The 19,804-nt window shown below is 51.9% G+C and overlaps 6 protein-coding genes across 6 annotated transcripts; 3 read left to right on the top strand and 3 right to left on the bottom strand.

The window, feature by feature from the left end:
• Nucleotides 1-998: 998 nt before the first annotated feature.
• On the bottom strand, nt 999-1,339 carry BO87DRAFT_425107 (uncharacterized protein; the record flags this gene model as incomplete). The annotated part of the gene is made up of 2 exons (XM_025627278.1): nt 999-1,198; nt 1,312-1,339. 2 exons carry the CDS (start codon nt 1,337-1,339, stop codon nt 999-1,001), a joined length of 228 nt encoding a protein of 75 aa, XP_025480501.1.
• Nucleotides 1,340-3,347: 2,008 nt separating this feature from the next.
• atm1 (ATP-binding cassette Fe/S cluster precursor transporter ATM1) lies at nt 3,348-5,871 on the bottom strand (the record flags this gene model as incomplete). Its single annotated transcript, XM_025619364.1, has 7 exons — nt 3,348-3,427; nt 3,506-3,722; nt 3,785-4,831; nt 4,885-5,153; nt 5,203-5,317; nt 5,371-5,430; nt 5,494-5,871. 7 exons carry the CDS (start codon nt 5,869-5,871, stop codon nt 3,348-3,350), a joined length of 2,166 nt encoding a protein of 721 aa, XP_025480500.1.
• An 837-nt stretch (nt 5,872-6,708) lies between these two features.
• BO87DRAFT_458316 (AIM24 family protein) lies at nt 6,709-8,828 on the top strand. Its single transcript, XM_025628863.1, has 7 exons — nt 6,709-7,168; nt 7,243-7,361; nt 7,437-7,508; nt 7,569-7,739; nt 7,792-7,910; nt 7,961-8,180; nt 8,229-8,828. Exons 1-7 carry the CDS (start codon nt 6,958-6,960, stop codon nt 8,550-8,552), a joined length of 1,236 nt encoding a protein of 411 aa, XP_025480499.1. The 5' UTR covers nt 6,709-6,957; the 3' UTR covers nt 8,553-8,828.
• Nucleotides 8,829-9,002: 174 nt separating this feature from the next.
• On the top strand, nt 9,003-10,930 carry BO87DRAFT_357126 (MCT family MFS transporter; the record flags this gene model as incomplete). The annotated part of the gene is made up of 4 exons (XM_025621393.1): nt 9,003-9,501; nt 9,601-9,707; nt 9,822-10,405; nt 10,492-10,930. The coding sequence occupies exons 1-4, from the start codon at nt 9,150-9,152 to the stop codon at nt 10,928-10,930; spliced, it is 1,482 nt and encodes a 493-aa protein (XP_025480498.1). The 5' UTR covers nt 9,003-9,149.
• A 192-nt stretch (nt 10,931-11,122) lies between these two features.
• BO87DRAFT_375822 (kinesin family protein) lies at nt 11,123-13,424 on the bottom strand. Its single transcript, XM_025623137.1, has 2 exons — nt 12,935-13,424; nt 11,123-12,885 (listed from the first exon to the last, which is right to left on the bottom strand). Exons 1-2 carry the CDS (start codon nt 13,403-13,405, stop codon nt 11,296-11,298), a joined length of 2,061 nt encoding a protein of 686 aa, XP_025480497.1. The 5' UTR covers nt 13,406-13,424; the 3' UTR covers nt 11,123-11,295.
• Nucleotides 13,425-14,886: 1,462 nt separating this feature from the next.
• Nucleotides 14,887-18,453, top strand: BO87DRAFT_375820 (COPII subunit SEC24). The gene is made up of 5 exons (XM_025623136.1): nt 14,887-15,008; nt 15,080-15,731; nt 15,789-17,435; nt 17,490-18,059; nt 18,178-18,453. The coding sequence occupies exons 2-5, from the start codon at nt 15,195-15,197 to the stop codon at nt 18,187-18,189; spliced, it is 2,766 nt and encodes a 921-aa protein (XP_025480496.1). The 5' UTR covers nt 14,887-15,008; nt 15,080-15,194; the 3' UTR covers nt 18,190-18,453.
• The last annotated feature ends 1,351 nt before the right edge of the window (nt 18,454-19,804 follow it).

Raw genomic sequence — 19,804 nt, 5'->3', positions numbered from 1 at the left:
GGTGTGTTATGTTATCGCGTTATAGCGTATCATGCATACATTGCTAGGAATGAGAATGGGGTTAGCTATCTAGTTGCTAGTTGGGGTGTGATGATACTATCATTACGTGAGCTAAGAACGATGATAGTAAGGTATATACATAGGTCGTGGTGTTAGTAGTGTCTCTTGCTACTTATATAGACTGAGTAAGAAAGTCGCTCTAAGGATTTACGCTAAGGTAGTAGAGCAAAGGGGCCGACGCAAGGCTGTAGATCTGCGTGTTGGTCTAACGATTGTCCTATTATATCCAAGCATCTCAGAATTTAAGCATCTACCTGGGTGGGGGCCACGCTGGTGATCGTCATATCTCTTGATTGGAATGTAAAAGCCTATGTACAGTGAGGCGTAACAGCCTCGAATTCGCGAAAAAGGGTGTGAAGAAAGGATACACCAACAAGTCAAGTCACAGAACGACTCGCTAATGGGCTTGAGGGGTATGTGAAGTGCACAAAATGGCAGCACAAAGCTCTATCCCGCCAACTCTAGAACGGAGCGGAAAGGGATCCAGAACAATTGTAGCAAAAAGGAGTGCTTGCAGCCAAAAAGCAAACAGGCATAAATCGCGTCAATAAGATGATGCCAGATAACTCCGAGATAGATTCGGGGAAACAAAAAAGTATTCGACGTCCCTTGAATCAATGGTTAGAGACGCGTATTGATGGTATGGCAGGCGGTAGTCAATATGACATGCAATTGCGCAGATGAGAGCAAACCAAACCAAATAGCTGATCAAATATGCAACGCTAGCTTTCAAATGTCGCGGCTGAAGCCAGCGGCCAAAACGGAGTACCGAAGGACGGAAGTAGAGAAAGATAACATGAACTTTTTGCGTTCACTTTCTTCACCCATGAATGAAAAACAAGGATAGGTCGTCGCATCCTCGACATGGACATTATGAGGAGGATTGGTAGTCGAGCAAAACGAAAAGACAGCGCTTGAAGAATGACGAAAAAGGTGCATTACCGCCAGCGCGAGTCGCCAGACGATCCCCACGTAGAGGCTTTCCAGTAGCTGCCTGTCGAGTGCTTGGAGACGGTCCCTGACGAGGAGTTGGATCCGCCGACGTAGACGTATTCCCCGTCGACGTAGGGAACCCCTGAAAAGGTGCTGCGGTGTTTGCGACGAGCATAGCGCTGCTCTAGCCGGTAGAGCTCGATCTCTGTAAGGAATGGATGGTTAGTACAGGAATTGAACGATGTCACAATGACCGTGATGCTTCGAGATAAGGTGTGGTAGTAATGGGTGAACTCCTAGGAGATGGAGACAACATACTTGCTTGCAACTTCTCGATGAAACCCATTGTGTATGTATGTAGCGTAGCGCCTTGCAATATATGACTTTATTTCTCTTGTGCACCAAATCCAAAGCGGATCGAATAATCACCCCAGGGAGTTTCTGGGAGTGTATGTGCGGGGTTCAAGGATGATAATCTCCAAGAATTGTTGATAGGGAGAGTGCGAAGGTGAAGCGATGCCAATTGCTGAGATAACGGTCCGGAAGGGTGGGAGAGGTAACACGGCGGACGCGAGAGGGGCAGGTTGGCGTAGATAAAAAGGGAAAAGGAGGGAAGAAAGACCCGATTTGCGAAGAGGGACGACGACGGGCTAGTGGACGTTGCAGCAGATGGTGGGAAAAGAAAGTGTTCACACCAAGACAGATAGTGCTCCGGAGCTAAGCAATAGTCAAGAAGTCAATGATAAATAAGGCGCCGATAGTGATTTAGTGGTACCCTTGGTGGGATGGCTGGTAGGAATTGATGGATAAAGAGAGAGGCTTGTGGAGAAGGAATGCAGCCGACCACGCAGGGAAGACAAGCCACCGAGGGTTACGTGCCAATGAAGAATGCAAGGTGAAAGAGTAGTAGAAGAGAAGGAACAAAGAAAAGGTCAAAAGAGAGACGTGGTGGAGAAATAGAAGAAGAAGCAGCAGCAGAAGAAAGAGGAGATAATGGAGACGATGACGATAGTTAGATAGATACTAGTAGGGGAAAACAACGAATGTGGAAAGAACGACGGCCTGACTGACTTGGAACTGGGGGAATAATTGGGAAGGAAGGAACCGAACAAAACGTGTGGGAAAGAGAGGAACTGGAAGGCACGATGGCCGGACGGATGTGGACTTGCTGCACCGACCACCAGTCAGGAAGGCGCAACGTGGTTTGGGGGAGGGGCGTCCCTTCCTGTCTGGGCCTAGCCAGGGGAGTCCAGCCAATCAGTAGCCTCGACTAAGTATGCCCACCACCGTCAGGTACGGAATCCAAATACACTAAGGAAATACTAGACCACGAACTAGACGTCCGTCACCACCACACAGACCAGACCAGACTCTTCAATACCCCTGACTATCTTTCTCAAGAAGAGACATTCAACAGTCAAAGTAGCAGAGATTGCTCAATTGATTTTGTTTTTCTTCTTCATTTGAGATAGTCATCTACCTATCTAACCGACACTATCGTCTATGATCTCCCGCTATTGGCGAGTCTTTCCATCCATCATCCATCCAGAACTTCTCTTCTCTTCTCTCCTTCCTTCCTCAAACTCAAAACCTCCCCACCTCCCGCCCGGAGATTCGTTTTCTTTCTTCTGTTACCCCCTAACGCACGGTTAACATCATTAGACTCACCCTCAGGCAGATAGATAAACCACGAATCGAATTGTGCTCGTACTTGGGCACCAACCATCCAATCCTGAACATTATTGTTCCTTCACTCGTTCAACATGGAATATACTCTTTCCTCCTCATCCCTGGTTCTCCCTGACTCAAGACCCTGCGTACCAGATCGGCTCGCTCGCTGGGTCGAAAAGGGTAGAACCGAGACGGGGTACGACGCTAAGGCCAGTTTCGAATGTGCCGGTGGTTCCGTCTAAATGGCCTGGCCGTGCCTTGCCTTGCGTGCTTTTCTATTCCACGGCTCCAGTTATTTTTATTGGAACCGCCCGCTTGCCTTCCTTCGGGTCAGTTCCCCTCGTGGCAACCCGGTAGACTAGTCCGTCGTTTAGATTGCGTGTGGGATGATTGGGGGGAAGGTGCCTTTCCCACATTTCACCGAATGGTGCACGTACACGACAGCCACAGAGGAGGGCGTTTACGTAAGTTGGTGGACAACTGACTAGTAACGTAGATAGTTACACATATAATGGCTATTGTGTAGATATCTACTTTGATAGCTTCCCATTTGTATCGTTCAGTCGCAAAAAAAGTCTAAAGCGCCAAGAAATATAGAACAGAAGAAGGAAAGGAAGGGAATCATACAATTCCCTTTCATTGGGTGATTGCTTGCTGCTTATCGTCGTGCCTCGCGTTCTGCACTACTTCTTAGTAGTACTCTCCTCTTCCTCCGCAGCTGTCGGCTCGCTGTCCACGTCCTGTGCGAGGGACATTTCTTGGGCTGTGGCGCAGGATTTAGTTAGCTTTCGTGTTTGAAATACACCAACTCCTTCCGGGCTTCCGACGGCGGGTCTCTTACCGTTCCACAGCTCGGCGTAGATGCCATTCTGCTCCAGAAGGTCGCGATGCGATCCCTTCTCCGCTACTTGCCCCTCCTTCAATACGAGGATCTGGTCGCAGTCATAGATCGTGCGCAGTCGGTGCGCCACGAAGACGCTCGTGCGTCGCTTCTCCTTTAGGATGCTGTTGATGTTCTGCAGTAGCGCTTGTTCCGTGTAGGTGTCCAAAGCTGAGGTCTACCCGTTCATAATTAGTATACTTAGCCGCCTTCTATGCTGAACAATAACCATTGACTTACCGCTTCATCGAAGAACAGCAGCTCCGGATCCTTCAGGATCAGTCGGGAAATCGCCAGTCGCTGCTTTTCACCTCCAGAAATCATCATGCCTCGCTCACCCACCGCAGTCTTGTAGCCGTCGGGCAGCTTCTGGATCAGCTCGTGGATGTGTGCACGTTGCGCCGCCTGGTGGACTTCTTCATCGGTCGCCTCAATCCGGCCGTAGCGGATGTTGTGCGCGATTGTATCGTTGAACAGAGGGGTATCTTGGGGCACAACACCGATAGCCTTGCGGAGACTTTCCAGAGTCACATCGCGTACATCCTGACCGTCAACGAGGATCCGGCCCTCTTGGACATCGTAGTAGCGGAACAGCAGTCTCAGGATAGTCGACTTGCCGCAACCACTAGGTCCAACGATAGCGAACTTCTGGCCGGCAGGAATCGTAAAGCTAGCGTTCTTGAGAATGGGTCGGTCGGGGTGGTAGCCAAAGGTGACGTTCTCGAATCGAATCTCGCCGCCCTGCTTCAGCTGGAGGGGCTTGGCATCCGGTCGCTCGGTGATGTTCACGTTGACTTTCTGCAGGTTGAAGAGGGTCTCCATGTCCAGCAAAGACTGGCGGAGCTCACGGTACACCGAGCCCAAGAAGTTGAGCGGGACGGAGAGCTGGAAGACGAGCTGATTAACCATGACCAGGTCACCTACAGTCAGACTGCCGCTAGCAACGCCGTTGGCGGCGAGATACATCATGCCTGCCAGGGCACTCGAGAAGATCATGTTCTGGCCGGAGTTTAGGAAAGCCAGCGAAGTCGTGACCTTGATGGAAGCATCCTCGTAGGCCTTCAGGGCCTTATCGTAGCGTGCAACTTCGAATTTCTCGTTGTTGAAATACTTAACCGCCTCATAGTTGATCAGAGAGTCGACAGCAACGGTAGCACCACGGTTGTCTGCAGCATTCGCCTGCTTGCGGAACTTGGTTCGCCAGGCGGTGGTCATGATCGTGAAAGCAGAGTAGGTCACCATGGTTGCGGCTGTGATCGCCGCAAATTGGACACCATATTGGTAGGTCTAACACAGTCAGTAATGCCATATCTGGACAGATGGTGCAGCGCAGGCCATACCAGAATACCGCAGACAAGAGAAATCTCCAAGGCAGTTGGCACCACGTGGAAAACCATAGACGTCAACAAGAAACTGATGCCCTTGGTTCCACGGTCAATTGCTCGCGTCAAACCACCGGTCTGCCGTGAGAGGTGGAAGTTAAGATCGAGCTGGAGCAGGTGCTTGAATACATTTCCCGCAACCTTGCGGATCGCCTTCTGCGCAACACTGGCGAACACAGCATTGCGCAGTTCTTGGAAGAGTGTAGCCCCGATCCTAGTAACACCGTCTGGTAACCATTGTTAGATACAGTCTTCCTGCATGCGGGGATCTCTTACAGGCAATAATCATCGAGCCTGCGACTGTGTAAGCGGTTCCGCCAAAGGTCGAGAAGTCCACGTTCATGGAATCAACGATGTTCTTGAAATAGAAGGGTACTTCGACATTCAAAATCTGGTTGGATAGTGAGTACAGATGCAGGAGACCCAGTAGGTAGCATTGCTCACCTTTCCTCCAACCAGCAGCGATAGGGCCGTGCCGACACGAAGCTTCGTTCCCCAGTCACCCTGCCCCGTTCTCTATTAGCACCCTATGCCTCGCTCATCCAAAACGCCGCGGATCCAGCTCACCTTAGGCCAGAGATACTTTGCCATTTCCTTCATTATCGCCCAGTCCGCCTTCCTCTGCTCCTTTCTCCCCACGATAGCTTCACTGAGCAGGTCTTTCTTCGGGGTCGCGGTAGCATTTTGGGTACCCGGCGGACTCTGCGCGACACTGGCAGCGCTGGGTCGGGTAGTAGAAGGATCTTTGGGGTCTGGTGTCTGCGACTTCGTCGGGGAGTTCTGAGAGGTCTGGCTCCTCAGTGGGCCTCTAGTGGTTGAGAACGATCTGAGCTGAAAGCCGTAGGAAGCTGACGCCCATGACGTTGGGCGCGGAACGGCTGAAGTGTGGTGTAGAAAGCGTCCCGAGGCACGCCAGCAAGGCGTGCGGGCCGCCCTGGGCAGCATGATGGTCGGTAGATGCTCTTCACAGCGACCGGAGGTGTGCAAGGACCGTCTTTATAGCCAATGGAGCATTGCGGTGGTGGTGAGGCCTTGCGCGAATTTCCGCCTCGTGATGGGGGACCGCCGGGTTCGGAGGAAAACGTCGGCGGCGGCGGGGGATAAAGTATGAGGGCGCGAGATGGAAAAGGTACTGGGGACCGCGGTGGATCAGGGCGATGTTTATTCACGACACCCTGTATGGCGGATCATTGATTGAGTGTCCAGAAGGGAAAGTTATGGAGAAATAAGTAGAGGTGATTCAGCGAGGGAGGCTGCAGCGATAGCACCAGGAAAGGCAGTTCTGTCGCAATCGCCGATTCCGAGTATCTCCAGGTCTCCGGTAAATTACGTTACTCTCGGTACGAATGCGGCAGTTCAGCAACATACTGTCTCTCTGGGGTTTACTCACATTTCTCTATATGTCTACATGAATTGAGGTTTTTCTTTGTTTAGTCGATGTCTTGCTTATACAATTGCTGTATAGCTTGAGGGTATCCGGTATGAGTGTGTCATCCTCAGTAGGAAAGTAAGTGACGTCGTAAAGGTAATGTGCCGATATTGTTTAGAAACATGGTCAACACAGGTCCAGCTTCATCGCTACTAACAGGAATAGAAGATATATGCTCTTATATAGTAGACATTAGCGGGTAGCAGTCAGATTGATAGTCCACTGAAGTAATAGAGGGGATACTTAAAAGATCTCTCATATAGTCCAGGTAGACACGTGAGATGGGTATGACATCAGTGCAACACAGCTTATATCTCCCAAACCACAATTCGGATTGAGATATTCAGCACAGATTTTATTATCTGAGCCATCTTCATAACAATATATATCCAGTGACAGTGACCACAATACCCTCACTGCAAGGCAAAAGTGGATGAAACAGCTTTAAATATCGACAAGTTCGCAGTGCCAAGCCGCAATAGCGCTTTTCCCGATCTGGAAGCGTGAATCCGGGCAAGAAGAAGAATTACCGCGGAGGACGAGCAGTTGCATTCTCAACCCCAGCTTCTCCCCATCTGCACTTCGTTCGGCAGAGACCCTCCATGATGGTATCGACTCAACCTTGGAGGAGTGCCGCGAGGACTCTGTCCTGGACTCGAGTCGTCCCTCCCCGGGCGCGACAAGGGGCATTGCTGCGCCGCGGATGGCAGACCAGATGCGTCCAGATTCGCGCGGCGCCTGCGGAGGAGCCAGCTACCGTCAATGGCGACCATCTTCCCATCTCCAGCACCCCTAGCTCTGCTGAGTCTGCTGGTAAGTCTCCAAGCTGGGCCCGAACCCGCTTCAGAGCCGGAGCAGACCGCGCTAACAGCCGAAATCGTAACTAGATGCACGATTCGATGTCATCGGCGCGCCCTACTCTCTACTATCGGTTTCGCTCTCCGCTTCTCAGAACCTTTACACTCGTCGGGGTACCTTGGTCGGATTGAGTGGAAAGGCAGACAATGTATGCGCATGTTGTTGTGGTTAATGCTCTACCTTGTACGCTGCTCTAGGGTTAACGACTTTGGCATCAACGCAGGTGGTTTCTACATTGAGCGTTCTAGAACCCTTCCGGAGGGCTGTCGTCGGCGTGCCGTTCCTCTACCAGAAGGTTAGGCTGGTCTTCCTAGGATTTGAACAATTGGTATGGCTATTGACACTTGGCTGCTAGGTGTCTTCGGCAAGTCCAGTGACTGCGCTGGTTTCCGTTCGTTCTCCGAATACTTCCTTTGCTGTCGTTCACTTGAATGGCTCCGTGGATTGGATGGTGGCCCAGAAACGGGCATTGCTTGCCTGGACGGGTCGCTCGCTTTCTATCCGCCCAACTATAAACACAAGTCTGGTTCGTGATCCTCCTTGGGTCTTGTGTATAAAGGCTAGACTAACCCGCGAAGAGCCTTGCCCACTGGGGTAGCTCCGAGGTCACAGGACGAGGTTTGTTGGCGTTGGTTGGTAACGGTCAACTCTATTCCGTTGAGCTCAAGGCTGGAGAGCAATACATCGTTCACCCGAGGTAAGCATGGCTGTTTCCCTGATTGGCCAGCTTTTACTGATGTCGCATAGCAACGTCGTTGCCTACACCATGTCGTCCAACCCCCCACGTCCCTATCGCTTCAAGTCTACGACCTTGAGGTTCCAGGTCCCGGGACTTAAGAGTCTCCCGGCCTTCATCCAGAACTCCAAGTTCATCCAAGATATGTCGGAATCGAGTACTTGGAAGTCGACGATGAGAATTATGCACACGATCCGTACATGGTCTCGGAAGACCATCTGGGGAGATCGGGTATGTCGCATCCTGCGAGGCCGTCAAGTTGCTGCTAACCCTACATAGTTGTTCCTCCAATTCGATGGACCCTCGACCATCCTTCTACAGACCCGCGGTCCTCGTATCAACGAGGTCCTTACCTCACACGAAGTTAACGAAATCGCCAGTGCGCCTAGAGGCTTGACCATTGGCCCGGCAAAGCCCACTGAGGGGAAGCGCCAACCAGGAGATGAGTATGTGAAGGCTGCCGAGGAAGCTGTTAATGCTGGACCAGGACCACACAGAACTGTGGACGAATTGACCAATGAGCTCAAGGGCACGGAGCAAAGCATTGCCACTTTGACGAAGGATGGCAAGGTCATTATTGAAAAGGCAGGACAGAAAAACTAAGCTGAAACAGTATCAATATGTTGCTGTTCTTCACGCATAGATCATAGCGCCCCGACATTCAGGTATCTTTTTCATTTATTTTGTTTCATTGCAGGCTCAATGTACTATAGACAATAGCTTGTGTCCGACTACACCCCACGTGAACGTTATTTCTCCTTTCTCCCTTATTCCTTTCCATTGTTCGTGATCTTGATCAAATCGAACCAATTTCCCGCCTTGCATTGTCTTGAAACTACCTAGCCAACAGGCACCCACGTATAAACCGGTTGACATGTGGTGGGGGGGGGAAATTTCTATGAATGAAGGGATCTCGCAAGGGGCCTCGTTGTCTCACAAACATAAACGTTCCCATTTTAAGTCCACAGCAAGGACCTCCCCTTCGGAATGCTCACGAGAGTCACACCGCTGGTCGACTCTTTTTTTTTTTTTCACTTGTGGGAATCCGGGGTCAGACTTCGCTATCTAAGGTCTCGAGGCCCAGATTGATGCCACCAGATTCCCCCACGCCCAAGCCGCCAATATCACATTCCCTAATTCGCAGCAGCGGAAAGCAAACATACTTGTGACAGAGGCCAGCCCTATTTTGCTGCAGAAACCATGACGCAACAACAACAACAACAACAACCACCACCACCACCAAATGAGGCCATGCGGGCCAGCGAACCCGTGGAGGATGATGTGAAAGAGCCCTTTCAGCTACCAGTTTCTGCTTCAGATACAAGTGACGATGTAGAGGCGCAGCAAAGCGATACACAAGGCACGACAACTCCCGGAGAAAAGCCCGGAGAGAATCCAAATGCAGGTCATACGTCGGAGAAATCCAGCGTCATTGTCCAGGACCACCAGCCAGCATCGACACCTGAGGGCCCTCCAGATGGCGGACTCGCAGCCTGGATGACGGTTTTCGGGGGTTTCTGTAGCATGTTCGTGAGTTTTGGCTGGAATAACTGTGAGTGTTGGATATCAGACACTTCGTCATACACCTTCTTGCTGGGAACCAATCTCCAATGACCGATTGCGCAGCTGCTTGCTAACATGCGACTTCCAGGCATGGGGATATTCATCGACTACTACCAGACTCATCAACTGAGCGACATGTCCACTAGCTCCATAACATGGATCACATCACTAATGACATTCATGATGTTCTTCGGGGTCCGTCTTTTCCTCCCCCCAGCCCTAACGTCTGCCCCCAACCACCATCACCATCACCAACATCAATCAATCAATTACAATTACCCCCCAGCTGACAGAGCACCCAACAACTAGGGTCCCTTCATCGGCATCCTCTTCGACAACTACGGCCCCCGCTACATCATCCTCGCCGGCACCATCCTCCACGTCCTCGGCATAATGATGACCTCCATCTCCACCGAATACTACCAAATCCTCCTGGCCCAAGGCATCTGCAGTCCCATCGGCAACAGCGCCCTCTTCCACTCCGGCGTCAACTCCATCAGCACCTGGTTCGGCCGTCGTCGCGCCCTCGCCCTAGGCATCGCCACCAGCGGCGCCAGTCTCGGCGGCGTCATCCTCCCCATCATGCTCACTCGCCTCTTCGACCTCCTCAGCTTTGGCTGGGCCATGCGTATCTGCGGGTTCCTGATCCTCTTCCTCCTCATCATCACAAACCTCACCACCACCTCCCGTCTCGTCCACACCAGAAAACAATACCATATCCGCGACTTCGTCCGTCCCCTCCGCGAACTCCCCTTCATCCTCACTACCGCCGGAACTTTCTGCTTCTTCTGGGGCATGTTCCTTCCCTTCTCGTTCATCCCCTCCCAGGCTCAGCGCCACGGCATGTCCCCTACCTTGGCTTCGTATTTGATTCCGGTCCTTAATGCAGCTAGGTAATCCACCTCCCCCCATCCCCTCAACCCCAAAATCACCAGTTATCTAACTACACCCCCTCCCCCGGACAGGGGAGGGGCATCAGTTTCCCAGGCCGCATCATCCCACCCTACCTCGCAGACGTCTTCGGACGCTTCAACCTCATGATCCTAATGACACTAGCATCCGGGATCCTCGTTCTGGCACTCTGGCTTCCCAGTACTGGCAACGCCCCCGCCATTGTCTTCAGCGCCCTGTATGGCTTCACCTCCGGCACGGTGGTGAGTCTTGCCCCCGCGCTGGTGGCCCAGATCTCTGAGATCAGGGAGATTGGTGTGCGCAGCGGGACATACTTCTGTATTGTGTCGTTTGCGGCGCTCACGGGCACGCCGATTGCGGGCGCCTTGTTGCCGGATCCCCTGGGAGGGAGTTATACCAAGTTGTTTGTGTTTTGTGCCGTGGTTATGCTTGCCGGGACGGGGTTTTATTGTGCTGCGAAGGGGAGGATTGTTGGGTGGAGGGGGTGGTGGGGGAAGAGGGTTTGAGATTGAGTGTTGGTTCGAGTTTGTTGTGTTGGGGGGAGGGGGGTGGGTGGGGATGTGGTGGTGGTTATATTATGGTAAAATGATGGGATTAATTAACAAGCAAGTTAACGAAAATAGATGGTATAGTGCTTTAGAGTATCTCGAACAATAATTGGAATAGATAGATGCCTATATAGATGATTCGATTCGATCCTCTCTTTCAACTCCCAAACACCTTCGCTGTGCAGTGCAAAGCCACGGCAATGAATGATAAAGTCACAAAAAAACAGATATGCTAGCAAGCAAACAACAGGAAATGCAAGTCGACAATGTATATAGTGAACTCCCAGCTCCAAACGTAGAAACAATGCACAATGTCTGTACTGTTATACCAGAACTCCGTTTCGCATGCTCTGGACACTCTTCACACCCACTCCCTTGAGCTGGCTCAGCTCCGCAAGGCTGTTGATGTGAAAGCGCGCTTCTTCATCTTGGCTGGTGTTGTGTTGATCCATCTCGCACAAGCAGTCAACGATAGCCTCGGCCTTTTTGACTCCCACGCCTTTCAGCAACTTGATTTGGCTGACGTCGCGCGAGTTGATGATGGAGAGGAGGTGGATTGTCCGTGGGGAGGGTGGTTCCTCGTTCATCATGTCGACGCTGGCGCGTTCGTCATCCAATGGGGACTTGGTCTTTGTGCGCTTCTTGCGTCTGGCGTGGGTGATCTCCTCGATGTCTTCGTCGCTGAATTGTTCGAGGGACGCTTCGGGTTCCTCGTAATCCGCGTCCGAGTCTTCAGCAACGCGCTTGAGGTGCGTCTTGGCGGGCTGCTTCTTGAGGGATAGCATACTGCCGAGCTCTCTCTTGGGCCCGGAGTTGCCGATGGTGGAGGTGGTGTCGGCGTCCTGGCGCGGTTTGCCGTGCATACGCTCCTTCAAGCTGGCAATCTTCCTGGATAACTTCTCATTGTCCGGGAAGTATGGCAGGGCTAGCTGGTACATCCTGAGAGCGAAGCTGTCCTCGCCACGTGCTTGGTGTTGCTTGGCCATGAGCAAGTATGACAAACCTTCGGCTCTTGCATCTTCGGAGCCTTCGATGCGTTGTTCGAGAAGTTCCAGACGCCGCTGGACTTGCTCATTCAGTTCGCGGACCTGCGTTTGTCTCGACTGCTCACTGACGGCTCGCACAGCCAGGATCTCCTCAACCTTCTTTTCTACCATCTCTTCGATCTTGGCGGCAGAGATGTCATCATGGTGCTTTTGAGGTTGCTGTGTTGGTTGTGCGAGACGAGAAGGCTTCGATGAAAGGCGGGAGATATCAGAACTCAAAGAAGGCCGGGAGCTCATGGAAGTCCGCTTAGGGGGCTCGGGTTTCTTGAACTGTGTGGTAGTTCTAGGGTGCGTCTTATCCGAGTAGACGTGAAAAGCCTTTGCGGGCTTTTCGAGGGCCTTGGTGTTGTCTTTGGCTGCGGCAGTCAGGTTTACGTTCACGGAAGCTGTCAGAGGCCGCAAGGGCTGCCGTTGGGCTGTAACCGAAGGCCGCGATGCCGGTCTAGGGGGCCCCTTGAACATTGGCTCATTCTCTACCTCGCGCACTTCGATCTTCTTCGTGCGGTTGGCGAAGTTGAGTGAGCTTATCGTGTCCAGATGGTAGGACCTGACCGGCGCCAGGTTCAATATCATCACAGTCAGCCCGTTGTTCTGTCCCAGAGACAGAATCCTCGTCATCTTCGACTCTCGATACGGTATTCTCGAGTGCTTCTTGCTGATTGCCTCGACACACTGAGCCAGGACGAAAAGGCTCTTGTTGATACTAGCGGACTCAACCATGCGCTCTTTGTCATTATCCGTCCGGCGGTTATCTTCGGAGCCAGCAAGGTCGATAGCAGATGCGGTACTAATGCGCGTTTTATCTCCGGTGGTGACTGCGACGCGCACGCAGAGGATGGCATGAGATCGTGATGAGTGGGCATTAAGCTACAATAGTTAATATCGACCTTCTTTCGGGAACAGCGTGGGGGCGAACCTTTGTTGCAGATGTGGACCTGTTGGTATTGGCTTGATCATACAATAGCTCGAATTCCTTCAGAGTATGGCATGGCCTCTCCGTCAAACCCACGACGACTGTCTTGCCGCCGTTGTCTCGAAGAGGTAGTCCAGCCAGCGTCCTCTTCTCGGGGGGTTCGAATAGGTCAAAAACCTTGTCATTGTAGATCTCGTAGTAGCTCAAAGACACCTTGACAGTAGTTTCCCCGTCACTGTCCTTCTCCATCTTCCGGCTGCGTCTGTAAATGCTGCTCAGGAGACGAGGAATGGCGCCACGATCAGCCAGGCTTTTACCGCCTCGCATTGTGTGCGTCTTTCCGGTTCCTGTAACCCCGTATGCGAATATCGTTACGTCGAAGCCATTGAAGAGATGCTTGACAGTAGGAGCAACTGCGCGTTCCATCAGTATGTCGTTACCTCCCAGATTATTGGCGTCACAAACCCTCTGCATCGAAGAGCTCCTGCTGCGAAGCTTCCGCATCGTAGACAGCATTGAACTGAAACGAGTATTCTTCGCCTTCGTTCTTGTGGTTCGGAATTCGCACTAGGTTATCCCGATCCCTCAAGGCTGCCAGTGCGCCTTTCCCCTGGGAGCTCGTCTTATCGCTCTTTCCGGGCACTGCCTGGTTGGACGATCCGGTGCGTAGGATGACATCTAACTCCCGTTCCGATTTGAGAAGCGGTCGGACCCGCGCGACTACCCGGACGCTCATTGTGTATTGAAGTGGTGATATGAATCGGATTCGAGATTATCACCAACGGTTGGGGGATGTAGTTCCGGGACTTCGTTGTACCGTCGCTTCAAGCTATCCGATCGAGCCCTTTTGACCAAATTGAGTTGTCGATATTTATGGCGGCATAAGAATGAGTTCCGACTAAACGTAGAGGTAGGACCAATAGTGAGCAGCTAAACGTAAATTAAGCTGCCGTCGAAGTATTTTGCACTCTTGGATCCTAAAAGTCAGGCGCTGGATCGACAACCCGCAATCCAAGCACTCCAGGCGGCAATGAGCAGATAATTGAAGGAAATAAAATAGAAAACAACAGCAGAAAGCAAACTGACGATGAACGGTGGGCCGACAACTTGGTGGGTAAGAGACAATGTGCCCTGTGAACCGACAGGGATAGCTTCGGTGTGGTGCGACTGGCAGCGGTCAGCGTTGTTGGCACGGCAACCTCCCACGTTCGTCTACCCCAGGCATCCCACCCTTCCGATTTAGGGTGCAGTATCGTGCATCGCCATGTTTTCTTTTGCTTCTTTCCTGCAAAAGTCATATTGAGGAATGTCGTTGGATTCGAAAGAATGTGCTTGTACTACTTAGTACCTTCTTTGTTAGGTCCATGTGCTCTATTGTTTGGTAGTACAAGTTGTTTGCTGTAGATACTTTGCAGTCAGCATTGAATATATAATAGTATCGGTGCTCAAGCACCATCGTAAAACCATAGTAGCATGTGGGTGCATAGTTTATGTAGACCCATGACTAAGGTTTTCTCAATCTAACCTGTCAAGCTCAAGGATCTCGATCAATAGACAGAACTCCGTCACTCTTCAAGCTTCTGATTGATGTTGTAGGGCTAGAGTATAACCCGTACTACCATCCCTGATGAGTATGAGATCATAAGCCCAAGGCAGCGATCACCACACAACTATTACCCACTACCCAATGAGTTACCAAAATGTTAACACAACCATTATATTTTATAACCCAAAAACTTTGAGAGTCGAAAGTCTACTTATATTTCCTGTATTTCAAGCCTATCTATATTTAAACTGGTTCAATAAAATATGCCCGAATAATGGGCTTCAGTGAAAGTTGCTGGAGAGTCGGTTAGGCCGCGGGGAGCTGATTGGCCCAGGCGCGGCAGCCGCAAAGGCCACCGTACACCATCATCCATCCTATCATCCTCCATCGTTCATCGTCGCCTCTCCGACTCCCACAGCTCCTCCCAACTCTTTCAGGACACCTCGCCTGCTCCGGAGTGTGGCATTGACGTGCTCTTTCCCCTCCGTTTGACACCTGTGTTTCTGCGATCCGGTAAATCCTTGGTTGTTAGTATGCCGCCGTCCCTCTAGCCTTCCATTCCCCTTTCCACCTCCCACTTCGAATGTTGACCGACGATCCAGTGAGCCAGTGACGATTTATCCGACCGCGCAACACCCTCGAGACTGCCCTAACAAACCCTCGGGAAATTACTTCACCTTCACCCCGCCCACAGACGATAAATACACACAATCCTCCATGGCAGCACCACAAGGGGGCTACCCTCCCCAGGAAGGGTACGGTCAGCCTGCCGATTATGGGTCTCCCGTGCAACAACCCGCGGGGTTGGCTGCTGGTGCCCCGGCCCAAGGCCAGGCTGGAGGTCGGAAGAAGCGTGTTTATGCCGGCGAAGCCTTTGACTTTGGATCTGGTGCCAATGCTGCTCTGGGAGGTCAGTTGCCCGCCGGTGGCAGCTACGGAGCATACCCGCCGCAACCACAGGCTGCGGGATACCAGCAACCTATGTATGGAGCAGACCCAACTCAGATGCAGGCTGCGGCCCCAGGATATGCGGCGCCCGCCAGCCCTCAAGTCGCACAGATGACCCAGCAGTTTGGTGCTATGGGCATGACTGATCCGCACCTCCTGCCACCGCAGCCGGTCGCCCAAGCTCCCCAGGCTCAGGCCCCGCGGGCTGTTCCTCTCAACCAACTCTACCCAACCGATCTCCTTACCCAGCCCTTCAATGTCGCCGAGCTCGATTACCCGCCACCCCCCATTGTTCTGCCGCCCGGTGTATGTATCTGATGCCATCCAAGTTGCGAATTATTGAATTGCTGACTTTCCCGCTAGACCAGCGTTTACCCTTCTCCCTATGCCAACTGCCCTCCGAAATACGTTCGCTCGACCCTGAACGCTGTCCCGACAACGAGTTCGCTACTGAAGAAGTCCAAGCTGCCTTTCGCTCTTGTCATCCAGCCCTACGCAGCTCTCCATGACTCCGAAGACCCCGTTCCTGTTGTCCCAGACCAAGTCATCTCGCGTTGCCGACGCTGCCGATCTTACATCAATCCTTTCGTGACATTCCTCGACCATGGACACCGCTGGCGTTGCAACATGTGCAACCTGACAAACGATGTGCCTCAGGCATTTGATTGGGATACCGCGCTGCAGAAGCCCGCCGACAGGTCGTTGAGACCTGATCTCAATCACTCGGTGGTCGAATTCGTTGCTCCTCAAGAATACATGGTCCGGCCCCCGCAGCCGCTTGTTTATCTCTTTTTGATTGACGTGAGCTACGCTTCTGTCACGAACGGCCTTTTGGCTACCACTGCCCGCTGCATCAAGGAGAGCCTTGACCGGATCCCGAATGCGGACCGTCGGACACGATTGGGATTCATCGCGGTCGACTCCAGTCTCCATTACTTCAGTATTCCCCGCGATGGCTCGGAGAACTCGGACCCTAGAATGCTGGTCATCAGTGATTTGGATGAGCCTTTCCTTCCCATCCCGGGCGATCTTTTGGTGACCCTGAGCGAGTGCCGTGAGAACATCGAAATCTTCCTCGATAAGCTGCAGGAAATGTTTCAGAACACCCAGAGCAACGCCTGCGCCATGGGATCCGCTCTGCGTGCTGGTTACAAGCTGATCTCCCCCGTGGGAGGCAAGATGACCGTGCTCAGCTCCTCTCTGCCCAACATTGGCCATGGCTCGTTGACCATGAGAGAAGACAAGAAGGTCCTCGGCACCAGCAAAGAGAGCAGTCTACTGCAGACGGCGAACAGCTTCTACAAGAGCTTCGCTGTCGAGTGCTCTAAGGCGCAGGTCTCTGTTGACATGTTCTTGTTCTCTTCACAGTACCAAGACGTTGCGTCTCTCAGTAACCTGCCCCGCTACACCGGTGGTCAGACTTACTTCTACCCCGGATGGAACGCCGCTCGTGGGGAGGATGCGATCAAGTTCGCTCGTGAATTCTCCGACTACCTTTCTTCGGAGATTGGTCTGGAGGCTGTGCTCCGTGTCCGCGCTACGACCGGTCTGCGCATGAACACCTTCTACGGCAACTTTTTCAACCGCAGTTCCGACCTGTGTGCCTTCCCTGCATTCCCGCGTGACCAAGCTTATGTCGTCGAAGTGGCGATTGACGAGACTGTCACGAAACCCGTTGTCTGCTTGCAGACGGCGGTTCTGCACACTACATGCAACGGCGAGCGGAGAATCCGGGTGTTGACTCTGGCGCTCCCTACGACGCAGAACCTGGCTGATGTCTACGCTTCGGCCGATCAACAAGCTGTTGCTACTTACTTCAGTCACAAGGCTGTTGAGCGGGCACTGAGCAGCGGGCTGGAGCCTGCCCGCGAGGCTCTGCAGACCAAGGCCGTCGAACTGCTGTCGACCTACCGGAAGGAATTGGCTGGAGGTAGTGTCAGCGGCGGTGGTCTTCAGTTCCCTGCCAACCTGAGAGGCTTGCCAGTCCTCTTCCTTGCCATGATCAAAAACGTAAGTCCTGCTCTTAGGTTCGCATGTTCAACCGTATTTGCTAACACCATTTAGCTTGGTCTTCGCAAATCCGCGCAAATACCCACCGACATGCGCTCTGCTGCCCTTTGCTTGCTTTCGACGCTCCCCCTTCCCCTCCTCATGCAGTACATCTACCCTAAGATGTACTCTCTTCACGACATGCCCGACACTGCTGGATTGCCCGATGAGCAGACCGGCGAGATCCTTCTTCCTCCCCCGATCAACCTGTCATCCGAGCGCATTGTTCCCTATGGTCTCTACCTCATCGATGACGGCCAGACGCAGTTCCTGTGGGTTGGACGCGATGCGGTGCCCCAGCTGATCGAAGATGTCTTTGGCCTGCAAGACAAGTCGCAACTCCGCGTGGGCAAGCAGAACCTGCCGGATGTGGACAATGAGTTCAACCAGCGGGTGCGGGCGGTGATCGAGAAGAGCCGGGATCACCGGTCGAAGGACGTCGGCAGCATTGTGGTGCCACACCTGTATGTGGTGAAGGAGGATGGAGAGCCTGGACTCCGCTTATGGGCGCAGACCATGCTGGTTGAGGACCGTGCTGACCAGAGCGTCAGCCTGGTGCAGTGGATGGGCTCGCTGCGGGAAAAGGTTTGATCACCCCATTTTATTTTCCCCCCATAAGCGCTCTACCTCTGCCGGCATTGGACACCTCGTTTTCACATACTTGGGAGTCAGATCGGGCTGACGAGCTTGAACACGCCTACAGGTTGTTCAGTAATGATAAAGCTTCTTTTTTCGAATTATCCTTGTTCCATTTTCCTTTGTTTTTGGTAAATTATATGGAAGAAATTCCACCCATACATTCCCCATGGATTCTGTTGTCTGTTTGGCGATGTTGTAACTTATTCCGGCTGTTGGTTCAATCAATGGGAAGAAACGAAAAAAATGGACGGCCAAAACCATTTAGTCCGTGGTCCTCTCTATTTACTAGTACTGAGTACTGCGGAGTAGTCTAAGTATAATACCTTATACCTTAAACCCCGCGCTTCTCTTCATAGAATATAAAAGCCTATATAGTCTATACATAGTCAGTAATAGTCTTACCACCATCCATCGGCAATGGCCATCTCATTCCCATTCCGAAATATACCCACCCACATGTGCCATCACCACACCGACACAGGGCACAGACTTACTTACTACCCTTCCCGTCCATACACAGTAAGTAAGTAGTTGTCTCCACTCCCTCTCCTCTTAGTTAAGTAGTAGATAGATTCTCCTTCCCGTGCTAAAAAATAAAAAATAGAAAAAACAAGGTTTCCCCAATCACTGCACATAAAAAACTAAGTTACTACTACGGAGTAGACTACTACTTATGAGTCTGTGACAAGACCTGCACCATAAACTTTAGATCACACAGGGCAGGGTTGGACGAATCGGGTGGGGAGAATGGACACTTGCTTGCCGCGGAAAGGGCACGAAGTACGAGTTGTAGGGAAAATGTGACGAGAATTTAGTAGACTAGTCTTATGTGATGAGATGAAGTAAAGTAGCGTAGCGTAGCGTAGTGTAATTTGATTGGATTGATTGATGGGGTATGTACTGGGACCCCCCCCCCCCCCTCCGTGGTTAAATTTATCTGTGCGGGAAAGAAACCAGGTAGGTAGGTAGATAGTCAGTTAGTGTAAAGGAATGTGATTAGCAGACAGAGTGTGAGGGAGAGAGAGTTGGTTGGAGCTGGTGGGGGGAGGAGGACAGAGTGTGAAACTGAGGGATGGGTTGGGTTGCGGTTTTGGCGCCGTGGCGGTAAGTAGTATCTGACTGTTTAGGTGTTGTCTCGTCTGGGCGGAGAAAAAGGCGTTGAAACACTGGTCGAGACGTAGCCTCAGAAGTTAGAGGAGGGGGGGAGGGGCTCATTCTAGGGTGTGGGTGATTGACGGCCACGTTTAAGATGACAGGATGTAAGGAGGGGACGGGGTTGATCGACTGTGAGGCTGTTGCGAGTGACGGGTCTGTCTTGTCTCCTACTGTATGGAGTAAGTTGGTGAGTTGTACGGAGTTGCTCATTTTGATTTCTTGCTTGGATGAGAGTAAGTAGTAGTGGTAGTCATAGTTAGTATGGGGTTAGTTTGGGTAGAAGGAGGGGGCCAGAAATGGTATGAGATGGATCAAAACTAAGGTAAGATGAAGAGTTGAGGGACGGGTTTGGGATTGATGGGAAATTTGTGTGAATAGATTATTGAGTTTGGGACTGAATTGTATATGGTGTATAGTTTAATTTATAGTCAATCAAGGTAGATGTCTTTTATAAAAGTTGATGATAGTCTAGATGGTGATGATGGAGATGATGTTCCTGGTGGAACACTGGATTAGGCATGCGTACCGTACCGTAA

The sequence above is a fragment of the Aspergillus neoniger genome (genome assembly GCF_003184625.1).
Source record: "Aspergillus neoniger CBS 115656 unplaced genomic scaffold BO87scaffold_13, whole genome shotgun sequence".
Taxonomy (NCBI): domain Eukaryota; kingdom Fungi; phylum Ascomycota; class Eurotiomycetes; order Eurotiales; family Aspergillaceae; genus Aspergillus; species Aspergillus neoniger.
The sequence above is the reverse complement of the archived record's forward strand: the minus strand, read 5'-3'. Positions and strand labels throughout refer to the sequence as shown.